Below are 15,744 nucleotides of genomic sequence, written 5' to 3'. Positions count from 1 at the left end.
GAGCTACGACGACAAGACGAGCCCCTAAAGTGCTCTGCACGTAAAACTCACTCACCTCACACAAACTTAGCCGGGCGGGAGTGCAGCGTAGCACTCACAGCCCCAGTTCTTGGCAAGACGCACTTCCTCAATTACGTTTTAAAATGCGCGATAACATGTTTTCCCTGATAACTAGAGATCTGCAAACACTAGAAACTTTAAATATTTCACTAAAAATGTTTGCTACTCGATTAAATTGCAGTGCAGCTATACCATTTGAGATATTTGAAGCTTTCGAGCCTTTGAACTTAACAAACAAAAAACCAATAAAGTTTGGTGCCACACTCCAGCCATGAAAAGAAGTGCGTAAACTTGCACAAAACGAGCCTGTGCTAACTCTGGTGTACAGTAGCAACAGTGGAATGCTATTTGCACATAGTATACACACAAAGCAGGTCTGCAGTCAATGGCCTGGGTGAGGAACCAAGAGCTACTGCCTGTTGGTTATGCTTACAGTACTCTTTATAACATGTCTATCAAGCACCTCTTTTCACTGTTTGTAGGGATTGCAAGTCGGATAGTTTCTATGTAGTTGGAACTCGCATCCTTCCATAACAGCGTGTGCAAAGTTTTTTTTACTCATTTGCTTCCTGTCACGATCACATTTATCTAATAAAATTTTTGTGCCATTTTTGAACATTTGAGCACATTTGAACACACAGGTACATGAAGTCTTGACTTCCTAAATTATCCCTTTCTTGTCTTCGTATGTTTGGAGGCTCCACACGAAGCTATCTGCATTAAAACATATTCAATTTGCAGCTAGTTTTTATAATTCATAACCGACTTCCAATTTTAAAAATTTAATACTTGCACACCTCTACTAATTAACTTTCCTTTCTATTCCAGAGACACCACTCTAGGAAACTAGCCGAGAGTACTGTAATATCTGAATAAAAAAGAAACAGGCAATCCCATCTGAAGACAAAGAAAGCTGCAGCCTGCTTGCACAAGTGTTGCTTTTTTCAATTATGGTTAGCAGGTCCGCCTGATATAACTAATACTAACTATATGGGCTGCTAGCTGCACTGGTCCCTCGCTTTTCCGTACCTACTGCAACCCAGTGGCAGATGCAGCGGCAGATGTAACCCTGATAAGGTCTGACCCTGATAATCAAGATCTAACCCTGATAATGTCATTCTGGATCCACCTCTATTGCAACCGGCATGCTATTTAACATTACTATCTTCCCACTCAGATGGGATGAAGATATTGAGCCCCCATTTCTTTTAATTTAGCTATGGTTTTAATTAGTGAATACTAGCAATGTTAGTTTTATTAGTTGTTATTGAATAACAGTTTTAACTGTTTTTGTGGCTACAAAGTGTTTCCCAATCAACAATCACATCAACATTTCGTGTATAGTACTTTGTTCATTCGTATGCAGGTATTATGAAACGCGTGATATCTACCGTATTTACACAATTGTAGGTCGACCCATTTTTTCAAATTTGAAAATCTGAAGTGGAGAGTAGACCTACAATTGAAACTGAAACTTGGACTGCCGGCGAGGGTAAGCCAAACGAGAAATTGAGGACGCAACGGCATAGTTGCTACTGTGCATGTGCTTTCCGACTACACCTATTGCATATCGCAGTTATTGTGAACGCTCGTCCTCAATAGTTTTTCTTTTGCTCTTACTGAGTTCAATGTCTTAATGGGTTCACACTGGATGGTGAGGTGCTGTGGGACTGCAGCAGCTGTTACTGCAGCAGCAGCACTAGTAAAGACACTAGTGAGGACAAGCTGTAGGTTAATTGACCAATATGTTCTTGTTGTAGATTGGGCTCTTAATTAAGTTCTGTCCTTTTTACTTTTTTGACCAGCGACGTGGGGGGTTGACCTACATTCGAGTCGACCTACAATCGTGTACAGTCGAATCCCGCTACAACGAAATTGACGGGACGTGCGAAAAATTTCGTTGAAGCGAAAATTCGTTGAGGCGAAATCTGCCCCAACACACCACGGAAAGGCCAGAAAAATAGCCCCGTGCGATTCCGCAACATTGGCAGCATAATACAATGTTTAGAAAAAGGAGTGACGCGCAATAACTCATGTTTATTCGGATAACAAACATACCAATGGATATCTGTTTTTTCACCACCCAAAGAACGCGTTACGGAGGGGGGTGAAGATATGCAGGCGCAAAACGTATCGCTGTACAACAAGGCGTGTCCACCGAGCTGATTACTTGCAGATAGCTGCTAGGCCGTGGGAAGCCCCCCTCTCGCTTGTGGCAGGAGCAGTGCCGTTATCTTATCCTCTGACAGGGCACGGCAGCTACTGACCTTGGCAGGCAAGACGCGCGTGCTTGCATTTAACAGGACCGCGCGCTCGCGACTAAGATAGGATGACTAGGCTTCAAGACCAAACGCGCAAACATGATTTTCGCTCTTGGCTATGAAGAATGGTAGAAGGAAAACGGCAAGGACAGCTGCTCACAACGCATACATGCGCGCCAGCAGCGGAGCACATTCATGAAATTTCAACTGGATACGGATTGGCTGTAGCTCTGGAGCTCCGCCTTGGCGAAGCGGGCCTGCGCCTCGTGTAAAGACGGCCAGCCACATCGTTAAAACCATCAAGCAATGGCGTGCGCCTATGAGTTATTTTTTGTTTTGTTTTGGGTGGCGGTGTGGTCGCAACGCGCATTTTCGGTGAAACTAAGCGTCCTGAATGTATAAAAAGTTACAGATAGCTGGCGCTATGCTTATTTTATTGTCAAATAATTGTTCAAACCCAGCCCAAATCATCGAAAATTTCGTTGAAGCGAAAGCAAGCCTGACAAATGGTTCGTTGTGGCGAGGACTTTGTTGCATTGACTTCTATGGCTAGCTGACGGGGAATTGGAAATATTTCGTTGAAGCGGAAATTTTGTTGAAGCGGCGTTCGTTGTAGCGGGGTTCGACTGTAAATATAGTGTTCCAATTTTTTATTCTCACCTTCATTTGCAGTCAAGCCGGCCCACAACAACATAGTGAACACCTGCCTATTACAAACAAAAAGTAAATGCCACAGTATGTTTGGTTGTGATGAATGTCTGCTTCCAGTGGACCTTTGCTTTTAACAAACAAATGCAGCATGGCTGTCGACATTCAAAAGCTTGGAATGTTCACACAACCATAAAGTGCAATCGGACACCCGCTCACCTTCTCTGTAGCTGCCCAGGTCGAGGTGCAGGTTGTCTGTCTCTAGCACCATGTTGTGGTAAGCGTCGCTCACCAGGAAGGAGTGGTAGTAGCGCTCTTCGAGCATCTGGTACACCTCCTTCTGGGCTTGCAGGAAGGCTTCGGGACCCTGGGAATGGGGAAACTAGCAATTAAACCGCAGCCAATGGCTGCAATTAAAACATCACAATCGCAAATTTGACTATCCAGGATTGCGCCTTCTGTCCCACCAGACGCAAGTAAGTGAAAGCACAATTGCAAAGTATTCAGTACATTCAGAAGTATTCAGTACATTTTCAAGAGCTTTTACAAGTGTAACTGAGTAACTCTTTCCTTACCGTGCCATAGGCCATCGGACACGGAGTTCCGATGATTTCAAATGTCCCGCTAAAGCTAAAAATGGTGCTTCGCAGACAACTAGAACCATCTGGCGTATTTATTGACAATCTTTTTTTCGATTTTAGTATTGTTTGTTTACATTTTTCATGCGTAGGTGGCATCAGGAGTGAAATTTGAATCCGTGGTAGCGGCAAATTGGGCGAAAATGGCGTCCTGTTTCACTGCACGCTCTGCAAAAGGGGACAGCGGTTTCAGAGACTTTGACCGCTGCTCCTGCTGATTTTTTTTTACCCCAGCAGAAGTGACTCCAACGACGATATGGATTTGTCACATTTTAACTCTGATGAAGACACTCCCATTAAACGGCCTCAGACTTAGACAGGTGCTGCAAGGTAACGTTCATTTGTGACTTCGCGCTGTATTTATGAAAACGTGCGTCCTATCCGACGACTGCGGTTTTACTTTCATGTGTAGGGTCTGCACATCGTGCGGCGGGGAAATTTTGCCAAATGCACCGCACCGTATCACGTTATCACCTTCAGGATAGCCTGGCGCTCGTGTCAGATAAGCGCTATCGCTATGGAGTGCCATGCACCGCTTCTCAAGAGACTGAAGTGATAAGGATTATGTGTCAGAACACAAACGAGTATCCTTGGATGCAAATTTTAGAGAGACCAACTTACTCTCGAGTGGCTTCATGGAGTGGCACAGCCGTCAGGCCTACTAAGTTGGTGGGCCCGCAAAATTCCAAAACTTGGTGTACACCGTTGATGTATATATTGAATCATACCTTAGGAATGTAGAAACAACTTGTATATCTTAGAATTCCTAAAATTATTTTTACACTCAGTGCAATCGCCTATATCGTGCGTATACTTTTTATGCATTTTTTTCCGTTTATTGGACCAATAAACTCTAAATAATAGTACCTTTCACAAAACTGCTGTTACATGTTTGAAAGAGCAATCTATAAGCTACAATTTCATGCATAGCAATGCTCAATGTGTCGGGTAGCTCAAGAGAAAAGAAAAATGTTTTGTGGAAGCACTCAAAATTGGCCATTTTTCCGCGGTAACGAAAGAGTTAAGACAGGCAACCACGACTTTATGTTTCAACGTTTACGACCTTGTTGGTGTACGTAGTCCTTGTTTAGGTTAAGACCTTCGCAGAACTAGACATCTAATGGCAGAGAATGAATGCGTGATAGCAGACTATTGCATGCATGCTTTTGCCGATTGCCATCCCAGGTGTAGCGTGTCGTTAAAGTGACTCAGGAGCTCACCTGGTTGGCCATTATGAAAGCCTCGATGCCCTTGAGGACACCCTTGGACAGCCGAATGCCCTGCCTCGGTCGCTTTATGTATGTCTGGTAGATCTCGTTGCCCAGTTGGTGCCACTCCTCCTGCCAATAACGAATCACCAGATTGCTCTAGTTTCGCTCGTCTATTCGAGAAACTTGCATTCGCCTCGGAAAGCATTGTACTTGGGGGCAGGTCAAAGCAAAGAGGAACAAACACAGCCACACTAATTGCATTTCAGGAGAGGGCTACTATAATGTGAAAGCCTATTGATTCGAACTTCAATAATTCAAATAATTCAAACAGCACGGTTTGGTCTGGCCAAGTCTCCATAGAAGTATATGCGTAAAAAAGCCCATTAATTCAAACCCGAGCAGGTTCTGCCACGGATACTTTTCACTATGCGTCACCGCACCGGCGCTTTGGTGCCTTGCACACGAGCAAAGAAACGCACTGTGTGCCTACATGCAAGGCTGCGTAGATTGGAGAAGGCAAAATAGGGCTAAACCAATCTAAATCTTACGTGGCGAACGTTTTGGAAGAGGCATTCTTTGGTGGTGTGTGTCGTGTGTGTGTGGTGTGCTGACAGGTGAAGGCATCAAATCACAGGTTGGAAGCCTGTCGCTGCCAATGAGAAGGAGGACAAGGACGAAGCATAGTGTGGCCGTCCGCTCAGAAGTTCATGCCAGATGGACCGCCGCCCATCTCTTCTTCTTCATCTTTTGAAAAGGCGAAAGTGAGGATTTCTGCTACATTCCTTTGTTAGAGCAAAAAATGCCAACCGTCACCTTTAGGGACAAAAAGCAGGCCGTAATCACAGGCTTTTTCAAGCGTGAAAGTGCTGACATGCCCTACTGCTTCCCAATCGCAGTGTACAGCTGTTATTGTGCACTTTCATTAGTTTGAAATTTCATTAATTCGAACTGAGATGGAGTCCCCTCGCACACAGAACAAAACAGAACAAGATGAAACAGAACAAACAAAACAAACCAGAAAACAGAACAAAACAAGATGTGGGAATCCGGCATATGGCATCAGCAGTAAGGGGCCCTCAAAACACCCAGAGGTCCAAACTTCTGCGAGTCCTTTGGAATTCTCGTGATGCAGTGCAACAACTCACTTTGCTCGAAAGTCGCATGTTTTCCACATCTTGCCAGAAGCTGCAAAAGGAATGCACAGAACATTTAGCACAAAAATTGCAACGATCAGAAAAATGGTTCTGCGAAGACCAGGGGAGGAGGACACTTACGACAGCAGAGACTTGCCAGCATCCTCCCCTTGTAAGAATCGGGCCAAGTACTCTCGGCACACCGGCGATTCCATAAGGACTGAAAACGCAAATACCTGCAATGCAAGCGAAAATTGGAGAGCAGTAGGATAGAATAGATTAGAAGGAATGAAAATACTAAACAAAAAATGAAAACTCGGCTGTGATTAAGTTATTAGCCTGAGGAAAAGAAAGAGAGAGAACCTTGCGTCCTGGAAGGCTTTCTTGATCTTCAGTAAATGAGCAATAGTCGCGGCACCCAACCATCTTAAGCTGCTTCTCACAACGGGCCTTGGCGTATGTCAGCTAGATAAGGGGAAAAAGATATAAAAAGCACTGAAATTTCCTTCCGAGGTACACTTAAAAGAGCCATGAAGAGAAAACACAAGTTTGGTTCATTCAAAAGATTGTCTCGTTAGAATCATACTGACACCACTTTTAACGTAAACATCGCTCAAATAAGCTACATAATTAGGAAAAACGGGAATGGTCATGCGACCCACCAGCTCATTTCCAGCAACAGAACCTATGATGTCACATGAGCTAAGCTCTGCGATTGGCGGAGGCTGGCAGAAGCAGACGCAAATTAGGTAGAGCTTACAAACTAGACGAACGAGCAATTTGCGCTTAAATTTAGGGCACATTCTTTACAAAGCAATAAGAATGATGGGACAAACAGTGGAAGTTACGAAAGCACATGTAAACATAGAAGTACTGATGCGTTCTGCTGTTCGTACTGCGCACAGCATGCTTGGTTTAGCTGCACAGCCCTACGGGGCTTGGGGTTGTCTCAGACGACACTGGCTGATTGACGCAAGCAACGGTGTCTTACGTGACCCCATTTGTTGAGCGAGCACTGTTTCCGGGAACGAATATTTTCTCCCAGAACAAAAACAAGCCAGGTTTAAATGCGGGCAAAAACAAACCAAACGCTTGCCACGGTATGGTGGCGCCATCTAGGTTACGGAACGTAAAGAAACGCGGGAACAAACCAACACCGCTGTACAGGGTGGAGACAACCTTTGAACGACCCCGTGCCGCCGCAATTGGGCCAACGGGCTCAACGCATTATTCTTTTCGTTTCCCACGAGACCTAGCAACGCGAAACAGACAATATGATTCAAACTTCTTCAGTAAACCGCGTTGCGGCGATAATTTTAGCGCGGTTTTGACACAATGACTTGCTTCGGCGGCGAGCGAGCAACCAAAAATGGCGGCGCCAGCGTATACGTGTCTCTACCCTGTATGGCGGATGCGTGAATGAAGGCACTCTAGGCTGCAGAGCGGTCAGTTCCTGTGATGTCATTTGGGACCACGAAAACGCACGATTGAGCGGGAAAATCAAAATTTTAACCTAAATTGTTTAATTTCTCAGTGATTAAAGCACCGTTTGTATCCGGACAAGCGCTGGGGGCACTATAAAACACGAAATCTTTCGAATAAAACCAACTTGCATTTTCTCTTCATGGCTCCTTTAAAGAGCAAAAAAAAAAAAAAAAAAATTTGTCCACAAACTTTGGTAACAAGAAAAAGAAAAGTGAGCTCTTATTTGGCAAATGAATTTACCTCTAGAAAAGAGTTTGTAAACATTCTACACAAAATACCTATTGTTTGTAGCTAAATTTTTGCCTAAAAAGCATTAAAGGCCATATAACTTTATTTTATTTGAAAGGTCACGCTTTTCTTAGCCACTCTGGCCTTTGTATGATGATGAACAACGCTTTGTTTATTTAAAAATGAATCATTTGTGCTGGCGTTTGCATGCAGCAGATGCAGCACAATGGAGCCGCATATAAAAGCTTGACAAATTCACTTTGATGTCCCTTTAATAATGCACAATACAATGTCATTTTTGCATGTCCCTGCATAGTTTGCAATAAAATACAGCCTTTGCCATACCTGTTTGATGTATTTGGACAGATCCCTTGCTTTCAACAGGTCTCCCTTGGTACTACTCAATGATTCATGCTGTTTATCTGCACAAGCAAATGGATCCGATTCAGTACAGTGCCGGATTCAAAATCGGCAAGAATGAGAACAGTGTAACTGGCCTTCACTAGAGCTGCGACTTTTCTTCAGGTTGTTGGCAGTGGTAGCTTGCATGATCTCTGATACAATGTTGAATCTGCGTGGGGGAGGCATCAAAAAGCACTTCTTTTTTTCTGTAATCCAAAATTTTATGCATCTTTCAACTTTCCTTAGCGGAAAGTCATGCACAGGCGTTAACTAAATTCCGCTAACTCCCTCCTGGCGAAGGGGAACTGAGATCATGCACCACAGTAAAAGACCTATTTCAGCCCTGATTGACTGAAGATGACTTAAAGTGTTAAGGTTAACGATTAATATTTTTTGGACAGCTTAGCATTAAGGTGATTAGGAAACTTCTTCCTGCCTGATGGGATTCATATTAACGAGGTTTCTCTAAGGGGGATACTGGTCTTGAAACTTCTTTTAATTTTCAAGTGAACTTTGTGAAACTTGTCAGTCTTGCTGTTTTCTTCCTGCTGATTTCAAACATGCCATTATTTTTTCAGTTGGCCATAAAACTGTAATCTTTGTATTTTTCAATACTATGAACCTTAGTGAATGCAATAATCTAAGCAGTTTTTTGATGCATTGCTTGGAACTAATTTACCAGCTCATTAAACTTCTGTGTTTGAAATGGGAACACAAAATGGTTTCTTGCCACTGGTACCACCAAGGTTTAATAAGCTGTGAAATTGGTTCCAAAGCGATGCATCAAAAAACTGCTTACATTATTGCGTTCACCAGGGTTAATGTATTGGAAAATACAAAGATTACAGTTTTATGACCAACACTGTTTTGTCTATTGTTTGACCAAACCCAACTATTTATTTCTAATCATCTTGGTAACTAATTTACCAATGGAAAAAATAATGGCATGCTTGAAATCAGTGGGAAGAAAACAGCAAGACTGACAAGTTTCACAAAGTTCACTTGAAAATTAAAAGAAGTCTTTTTGAGACCAGTGTCCCCCCATAATGAATATTTCTAAATTCAAAGTACGTGTTTGGCCCTAGCGCCACTAATGTTGCAAGTAAACAAATGGGTGACAGCTGGGAGCCCAGCCCAGAGCTCAGGGATTGCTGTAAAAACGATGAACTCACCGCATACGTTTCAAGTCTGCGACGTCCGTGCAAGTGTCGATAACAAAAATAAAGTCCTCCCACGTTTCCGCATAGGCATACGTCCGGCTGTGCTTTTCATTCTCTGCTTGAAGCCACTGGAGATAGGCAATCAGCTTCTGGTTTATGTAATCTGGGTCAGTGACGAGGTCAACTGTTGGCTGAAATACTGGAACACACAAAAGAGAAAAGTTGGGCACAGAAACGTTATAACCATTTTCAATAGGATGGCACCCACTAATAAGAAGTAGACGTATGCGATGCAAATGCAGTTGGACTATGGCAAGATATGACAAAATGCCCTTCCCAGGCACCCAGAGCATTATAGATCTGTATATTCAGTGCACATTTTTTTTAACGCAGTGTCTAGAGTTACGTCCAACGGAACCCAAAACCGAAAACTAGGGTTACGTCCGACGTAACTTTAAGCTAGTTTCTAGAGTTACGTCTGACGTAACCCAAAATTGAAAACTAGGGTTACATCCGACGGAACTTTAGGCCCGTTTGTAGAGTTACGTCCGACGGAACCCAAAATTGAAAACTAGAGTTACGTCCGACGGAACTTTAAGCTGGTTTCTAGAGTTACATCTGACGGAACCCCAAATTAAAAACTAAAGTTACGTCCGACGGAACTTTAGGCCAATGTTTTGAGTTACGTCCGGCATAACGTAAAGCACAAAAAATTTACAGCTCTTGAAGACTCTTGAACCAATTTACATGGTTCAAGAGTAATTAATAGGGTTGGGTGTCAGTTAATATTTCAACCCGATTAATTGGCATTGATTAAGTCGATTATGCATGGATTATTCGGTTGTGTGGTTTTTTTTTAGAAAAAAAAATGACCAAAAATAATTATGTAGTAGTACACATCAGATCAATATGCTCATACACTTGTTCAGACACATTCCGGATGAGGTAAGTACGTCATCATCACGGCGCATGATGCGGACGCGACGCTTATCAGCTCGTTCGTCACTCACATTTTTTTACATTGTTAACGAGTTGATCGGGACCCGTCTGCGCCGCGCGCGGAAGGGCGAGGAGGTGCGTACGTGGCGAAGGCAGGCCCGCGGAACTAATCCTTCTACCGCGACGAATACACAAGTGCCCAGACGGGTCCCGGTCAACCCGGTAACCCATACACGACGGAACAGACGGACTGTAGCAGTCCGTGTGTTCCGTCGTGTACGTAGTTACCGTGTTGCCGGGACCCGACTGCGCCTGCGCGCGCGGAAGGGCGAGGAGGCGCACCCCGCCGCGGCGAATGCGCGGACATGGCGAAGGCCGGCCCCCGAAACTATTCCCCCTACCGCGACAAATGCACAAGTGCCCAGACGGGTCCCGGTCAACGCGGTAAGTACGTACATGACAGAACAGACGGATGCTAAAACTCTTTAATATTTCATCGACAACTCTTAGACTGTACCTCTCAACTCGTGTATTTTCATACCACAGGCCAAAATTTCAAATAAGAACTATAAATATACACGGTACAAAAAACCCATTGTATAAACACTTTCTGTATTAAGAAAAGCACGATTAATCGGCGCCATCGGCACTCACGGCGGGTGCTGATGTTCCTGGTTCTAGAAAAGTGTGAGTGACGAACGAGCTGACAAGCGTGTCGCCCACATCATGAGTCGTGATGATGACGTACTTACCTCATCTGGAATCTGTCTGAACAAGCATGTGAGCATATTGATGAATAATTATTTTTGGTCTTTTTTCTGCCAAACCAACACAACATCTATGCATAATCGCATTAATTGATGCCGATTAATTGGGGTAAAATATTAACCGACGACCAGCCTAATTAATTACATGTGTTAGAAGACTGTTGACCCATGCAAATTCGTTCTCAGCACAAACTGCAGACCCTACAAACTGGCACTGCGCCCAGGGCAAGACATTCTTTTTGTTAATTCCTGCCTTCTCCTTTCCTTGCATGTGTTGGATATGGAAAGAAGTCTACAAGGACTAGTACAGAAAATTTTTGAATTATTTAATTGAAAAATCCATCAACCCAGCTGGGATTCGAACCCACAGCGCTGCATCGTACATCGTACGTCGTGTATCGTACAAGTGACAGATTACACCTATGGAGCGTCATGGTATTTGGTGCCGTTAGCTGTAATTTTTTTTAATGCTTTACGTTCGCCGGACGTAACTCAAAACATTGGCCTAAAGTTCTGTCGGACGTAACTCTAGAAACCAGCTTAAAGTTCCGTCGGACGTAACTAGTTTTCAATTTTGGGTTCCGTCGGACGTAACTCTAGGAACGGGCCTAAAGTTCCGTCGGACGTAACTTTAGTTTTCAATTTTGGGTTACGTCGGACGTAACTCTAGAAACTGGCTTAAAGTTACGTCGGACATAACCCTAGTTTTCAATTCTGGGTTCCGTCGGACGTAACTCTAGAAACTGGCTTAAAGTTCCGTCGGACGTAACTCTAGTTTTCAATTTTGGGTTCCGTCAGATGTAACTCTAGACACTGCGTTTTTTTAAATGAATGGCTTTACCACACAGCTTACGAGTCACGAGAAAAAGCCAACCACATGGAGGAGAAAATCGCTGTGTCTAGCAGCAAAGCCAGTCCATTTTTGCTTGTTTGCTTGTCACTTTGTGAACTTATGGATTGTGAAGTGGAGGGCAGTAGGCTCTACTGAAGAATGTAGACATTGTAGACAGCAAAAATGTCCGAGCCTTCATTCATCCTAGAATCACTGTTTTTTTTTAAATAGATTAAAAATTACGGTCGCTGCTTAGAACTTTTTAAGAATGTGAACCTGGTTGAACCTTTTGTTGATATGCTGTTTAACTTTCTGCTTAAACATTGCAGCCGTGCCCGTCACCACTTGACAAACCCCTTAAACAGCATCCTCTGAAGCTTGTTCCGCTTGCTTGTTTGCCGTTTCCAAGAGACCCCTGTTTGCCCCTGTCGGTGCCTTCCCCTCTCAAGGTGGCTCATATTTCATGGGCACCAACAGTGCAGCATCCTTCTCCAGCGCTGCCGTTTCCCTTTCCTGGCTCGCGCTCCTATTTTTCTGTACCCCATGATTTTCTTCCACCGCCTTCAGTTTAAGCTAGCGCAAGCCCAGCGCACAAATATTACCACTCAGTCTCGACACGTCTGCTATCTATCATGACAATCTAATTTCATTCAAAACCAGCCCATGCATGTGAACTAGTTTAATTTGCTTCTTTTTTTTTTAACCTAACCTGTCACGCCTTCCACTAATAAGTTCAGCTTTCCTCACAGTCAGTCAATGGCTCCACAATATTCCGTCTACAACCAACCACAGCTAGGTGGAGGCATTAGCAGCACAGAGACGCACCAAGGCAGGCAAGAATCTCGCGAAGCAGGTGTCGCACGGAGATGCAGAGGGCGTACTCGGACGGCAGCAGCAGGGCCAGCAGAAAGTCCGACACCTGGCGCAAGTGGTTCAGCTCCAACTCCGGCGTCTCCAGGAATGCACTCAGTGGGAACGGCCGCCTCTCCCCATTCCTGAACACAGGAGTGGGAAAAAACACACTTGGGAACACGGACTCCAGAGGTGCCAAACACCAACGGCATACGCAACCTGTTGACGTCCAATGCGGGATGAGAACTCCTCTCACAGGCTTCAACTGCTCATTCAGCTACATTTTTTTTTTTCGCACCCCAGCCCCCTGCCCCTTTTCCAGAGATTAAAGAAAAAAAAAAGTGCTGCTAAACTTTGACCAAGAGAAGCAGTACATTACAGTACAACCTTGTAGAACGAAGGCTGTGTTGGTGACAACATAATTTTGCGCTTTGGTCCTTTACTCCATTTTCAGTTTCTAATGGCTCCCCAACTTGCCCAAGCTTGTACTCCTGCTCAGTAATATACCCATTTTAGCTGGACCACAAAATGTCGCAATCACGCACCAGTAGAGGGGTAACCCCACGAAGACATTTTGGCGAGCTTCTGGCCGGCCAGAAGCGAACAACGGGAGCAGTGGTAGTGTATTTTGTAGTGTGGGTGATAGCTTGTTGCTTCACTAGCCAACACATCCTTTGAGTTACGTTTGTTGCGTCACTCGCCAAAATCGCTCCACATAGTACATTACTTCGAAGATGGAACTGTATTACACAGTGACCGATTAACATTTTAGCGGAATTTTGCTACTGTGACTTAATACCTGGGAATACGCAACAGCAATAAACGTAGTGGAGAGAGTTCTATTGGCCTTTCTTTCAAGGACCATGATCAGTGAAGAGGCTAGACAACATGTTGGACATAGCCAACATACAGTACAGTAAAATATTGTTAATTCGAACTCTGTTAATTCAAACTTCCACTTAATTCGAACTGACGCCCTCGTCCCGGCAAAGCCCTGCATATTTCAATGGTGGAACACTCCCGATAATCCAAACGCATTGGTATCCAGAACGGTTAATTCGAACTGGGATTCCCTGGTTTCCATCGCTCTTTGCAGTAGAAGTTGACCCAGGGTGATTACAATATGTTGCAAATCCAAACTAAACAAAATTTACTACAGATGCAAAACAAAAAAAACAACAGCGTAGTGCGTGCCCTACGCTGCTGCAACAGCTTATTTCACTTCCGCAGCGGACGATTACTTTTAATTTTGATTGCCTCGACTCTGCCTTGTAAATAAACTTTTTGAGCGTAAACAGCGTCATTATTTACGAAATCACTTGGCACATGTGTAGTTGCGCCTCGTTCATGATAATGAGTCCAAAGGGGCTTTTTTGGTGTTCTGCCCGCGCAATGTGGTGCAATATCCATTCATTCTAGCGCCCGTCCTCTAATTCGAACTCCACTTAATTGGAACAATTTTATGGTTTCCTTTGAGTTCGAATTAACGAGCTTTTACTGTACATTAATGTGCAGGGACCACGAAAGCACTAGTAACGTTACGTATCTCACCCTCCACTCGCTATTCTCGCAGCGTGAAAGTGCGTCTGCACTTTCCGAACCATGTGGTCAGTCAGTAGTTTCACGTCATCAATCTTGTGGCACCGATCTTTGAGGTTCCGCAGAACCCGCCAGATTTCACCCCTAGAAAAGGTACGGCAAAGTAAGTGACACAGCGATGTAGATGAGAACGTCTGGTCATTATCTTGAATCAAGTAAGTCAGCTGTACTGGATATAGTCAATCTCAGAATTAAGTTATACGCTAGGACCCAGAAGGTACGCAATGCATGCATACATGCATATATCATTATGCATGCACTCAGCATTACCTGAGAAGCATGCAGAAGCACCGATGGTCAGGAACCAAGTGTTTGTACCATGGCAGTATAAAATCTCTAAATACAAGGTCGAAGATTTCGTTTATCTTCGCATCGACGGTGCGGGAAAAGACAATTTGCTTGACCTTCTCGGAACCATCCATACGACTGTACTCTTTCATCTTTTCCTGCGAAATAAAGCACATCAAGAGCACAATTTTCAATAAAGAGAAAATTTATAGTCGGACTCTTCGTTAGTACTTCTTCAATAAGCACACAATTGTAGCGTCGCACCTGTAGCACCTGCTTTAGCAGACGGTTGCCGTCGTGTTCCCTCAGCACAACTGGGTACTGGTCGTCAGTGCAGAGCACGCTTCGACAGCCCAGAATGACTCCGATCGACACCATGCCGACATACATTAACGCCACCCCTGCCGTGTCCAGGTGGCCCCAATAGTGGGTCAACGCCGCGGCTACGCACACTACGAAGCTCCCCTGCAACAGCAACGCGGAAACGAAAACATATAAACGACAACGCACTCCTCCATCACGTGCGCGGGGATTCCCGCGCGCATTACCTTGATGAGATTGCTCCCCAGTGTCCCCATTGCCGACTCGTGTAGCTTTAGCGAACGCTTTGCCTTTTCTTGCACTGCAAGCAGGTAGTTTGACGCTCCCGCGTCCCCCTCATGTAAACTGGGCAAGCGATTAAATAAAATGAACGGCAAAAGGCATCCTTTTTTCGCTAACTGTCAAGTCTGTCAGGAGCCCCGAAACTGGGGGCGTGGATGTTTCACTCATCCGAGAGCACAGCGAACACGCTTGCAGCGAACGCAGGTCTCGTAGTACTTGGGAGCTCGTGTGAGCATGGTTGATCTGTAACCTATAAAGAAAATTTCAATCAGCATTCACTGGTTTTAGTTAGCTGATACGGAGTGTACGACACGGAGAAATAGGGAGATGCTTCACTGCTAAGCGGCTAAGCCGCACCGCATAAGTCTAGCTGCCCACTGCCCCACCTCGCGTTGATGGCACTCAAAAGTGTTTAAATCTTGTTTACTGTTTTGCTTGCTAGCCGTTAGAGGCGCAATTGTTAAAGTGGCTGTTTAAAAGAATAGTTTAGGAATAATTTGAAGTATAATTTAGTCTAAATAACTCAATTATAATACTTGCTTTTAAAGCTTTAGGTTTATGAAGATGTAAATTAATATTTTTTCTGGCTGCATCAAACAGTGGCTCTTGAAGAACTACGACTGCTACGACTACTGGGG

General features: G+C 44.3%; 1 protein-coding gene across 2 annotated transcripts in view; it reads right to left on the bottom strand.

Annotated features, from left to right (window-relative positions):
* LOC144174683 (sorting nexin-25-like) overlaps positions 1–15,451 on the bottom strand; it is a 35,310-nt gene extending 19,859 nt beyond the window's left edge. For both annotated transcript variants that reach the window (XM_077703487.1, XM_077703491.1), the window contains exons 1-13: positions 15,052–15,451; positions 14,768–14,968; positions 14,486–14,661; positions 14,168–14,299; positions 12,590–12,759; positions 9,239–9,425; positions 8,162–8,235; positions 8,010–8,086; positions 6,315–6,416; positions 6,093–6,187; positions 5,964–6,003; positions 4,828–4,947; positions 3,189–3,336 (exon numbers count right to left, since the gene is read on the bottom strand). In XM_077703487.1, the coding sequence (XP_077559613.1) occupies positions 3,189–3,336; positions 4,828–4,947; positions 5,964–6,003; positions 6,093–6,187; positions 6,315–6,416; positions 8,010–8,086; positions 8,162–8,235; positions 9,239–9,425; positions 12,590–12,759; positions 14,168–14,299; positions 14,486–14,661; positions 14,768–14,968; positions 15,052–15,081 (1,552 nt within the window). In that variant the 5' untranslated portion in view covers positions 15,082–15,451. The remainder of the gene's footprint in view (positions 1–3,188; positions 3,337–4,827; positions 4,948–5,963; positions 6,004–6,092; positions 6,188–6,314; positions 6,417–8,009; positions 8,087–8,161; positions 8,236–9,238; positions 9,426–12,589; positions 12,760–14,167; positions 14,300–14,485; positions 14,662–14,767; positions 14,969–15,051) is intronic.
* Positions 15,452–15,744: the final 293 nt, after the last annotated feature.

The sequence above is a fragment of the Haemaphysalis longicornis genome, unplaced genomic scaffold (assembly GCF_048455015.1).
Source record: "Haemaphysalis longicornis isolate Haplotype H1 unplaced genomic scaffold, Haemaphysalis longicornis Haplotype H1 scaffold_3, whole genome shotgun sequence".
Lineage (NCBI taxonomy): Eukaryota > Metazoa > Arthropoda > Arachnida > Ixodida > Ixodidae > Haemaphysalis > Haemaphysalis longicornis.
This window is presented reverse-complemented; position numbering and strand designations above follow the sequence as displayed.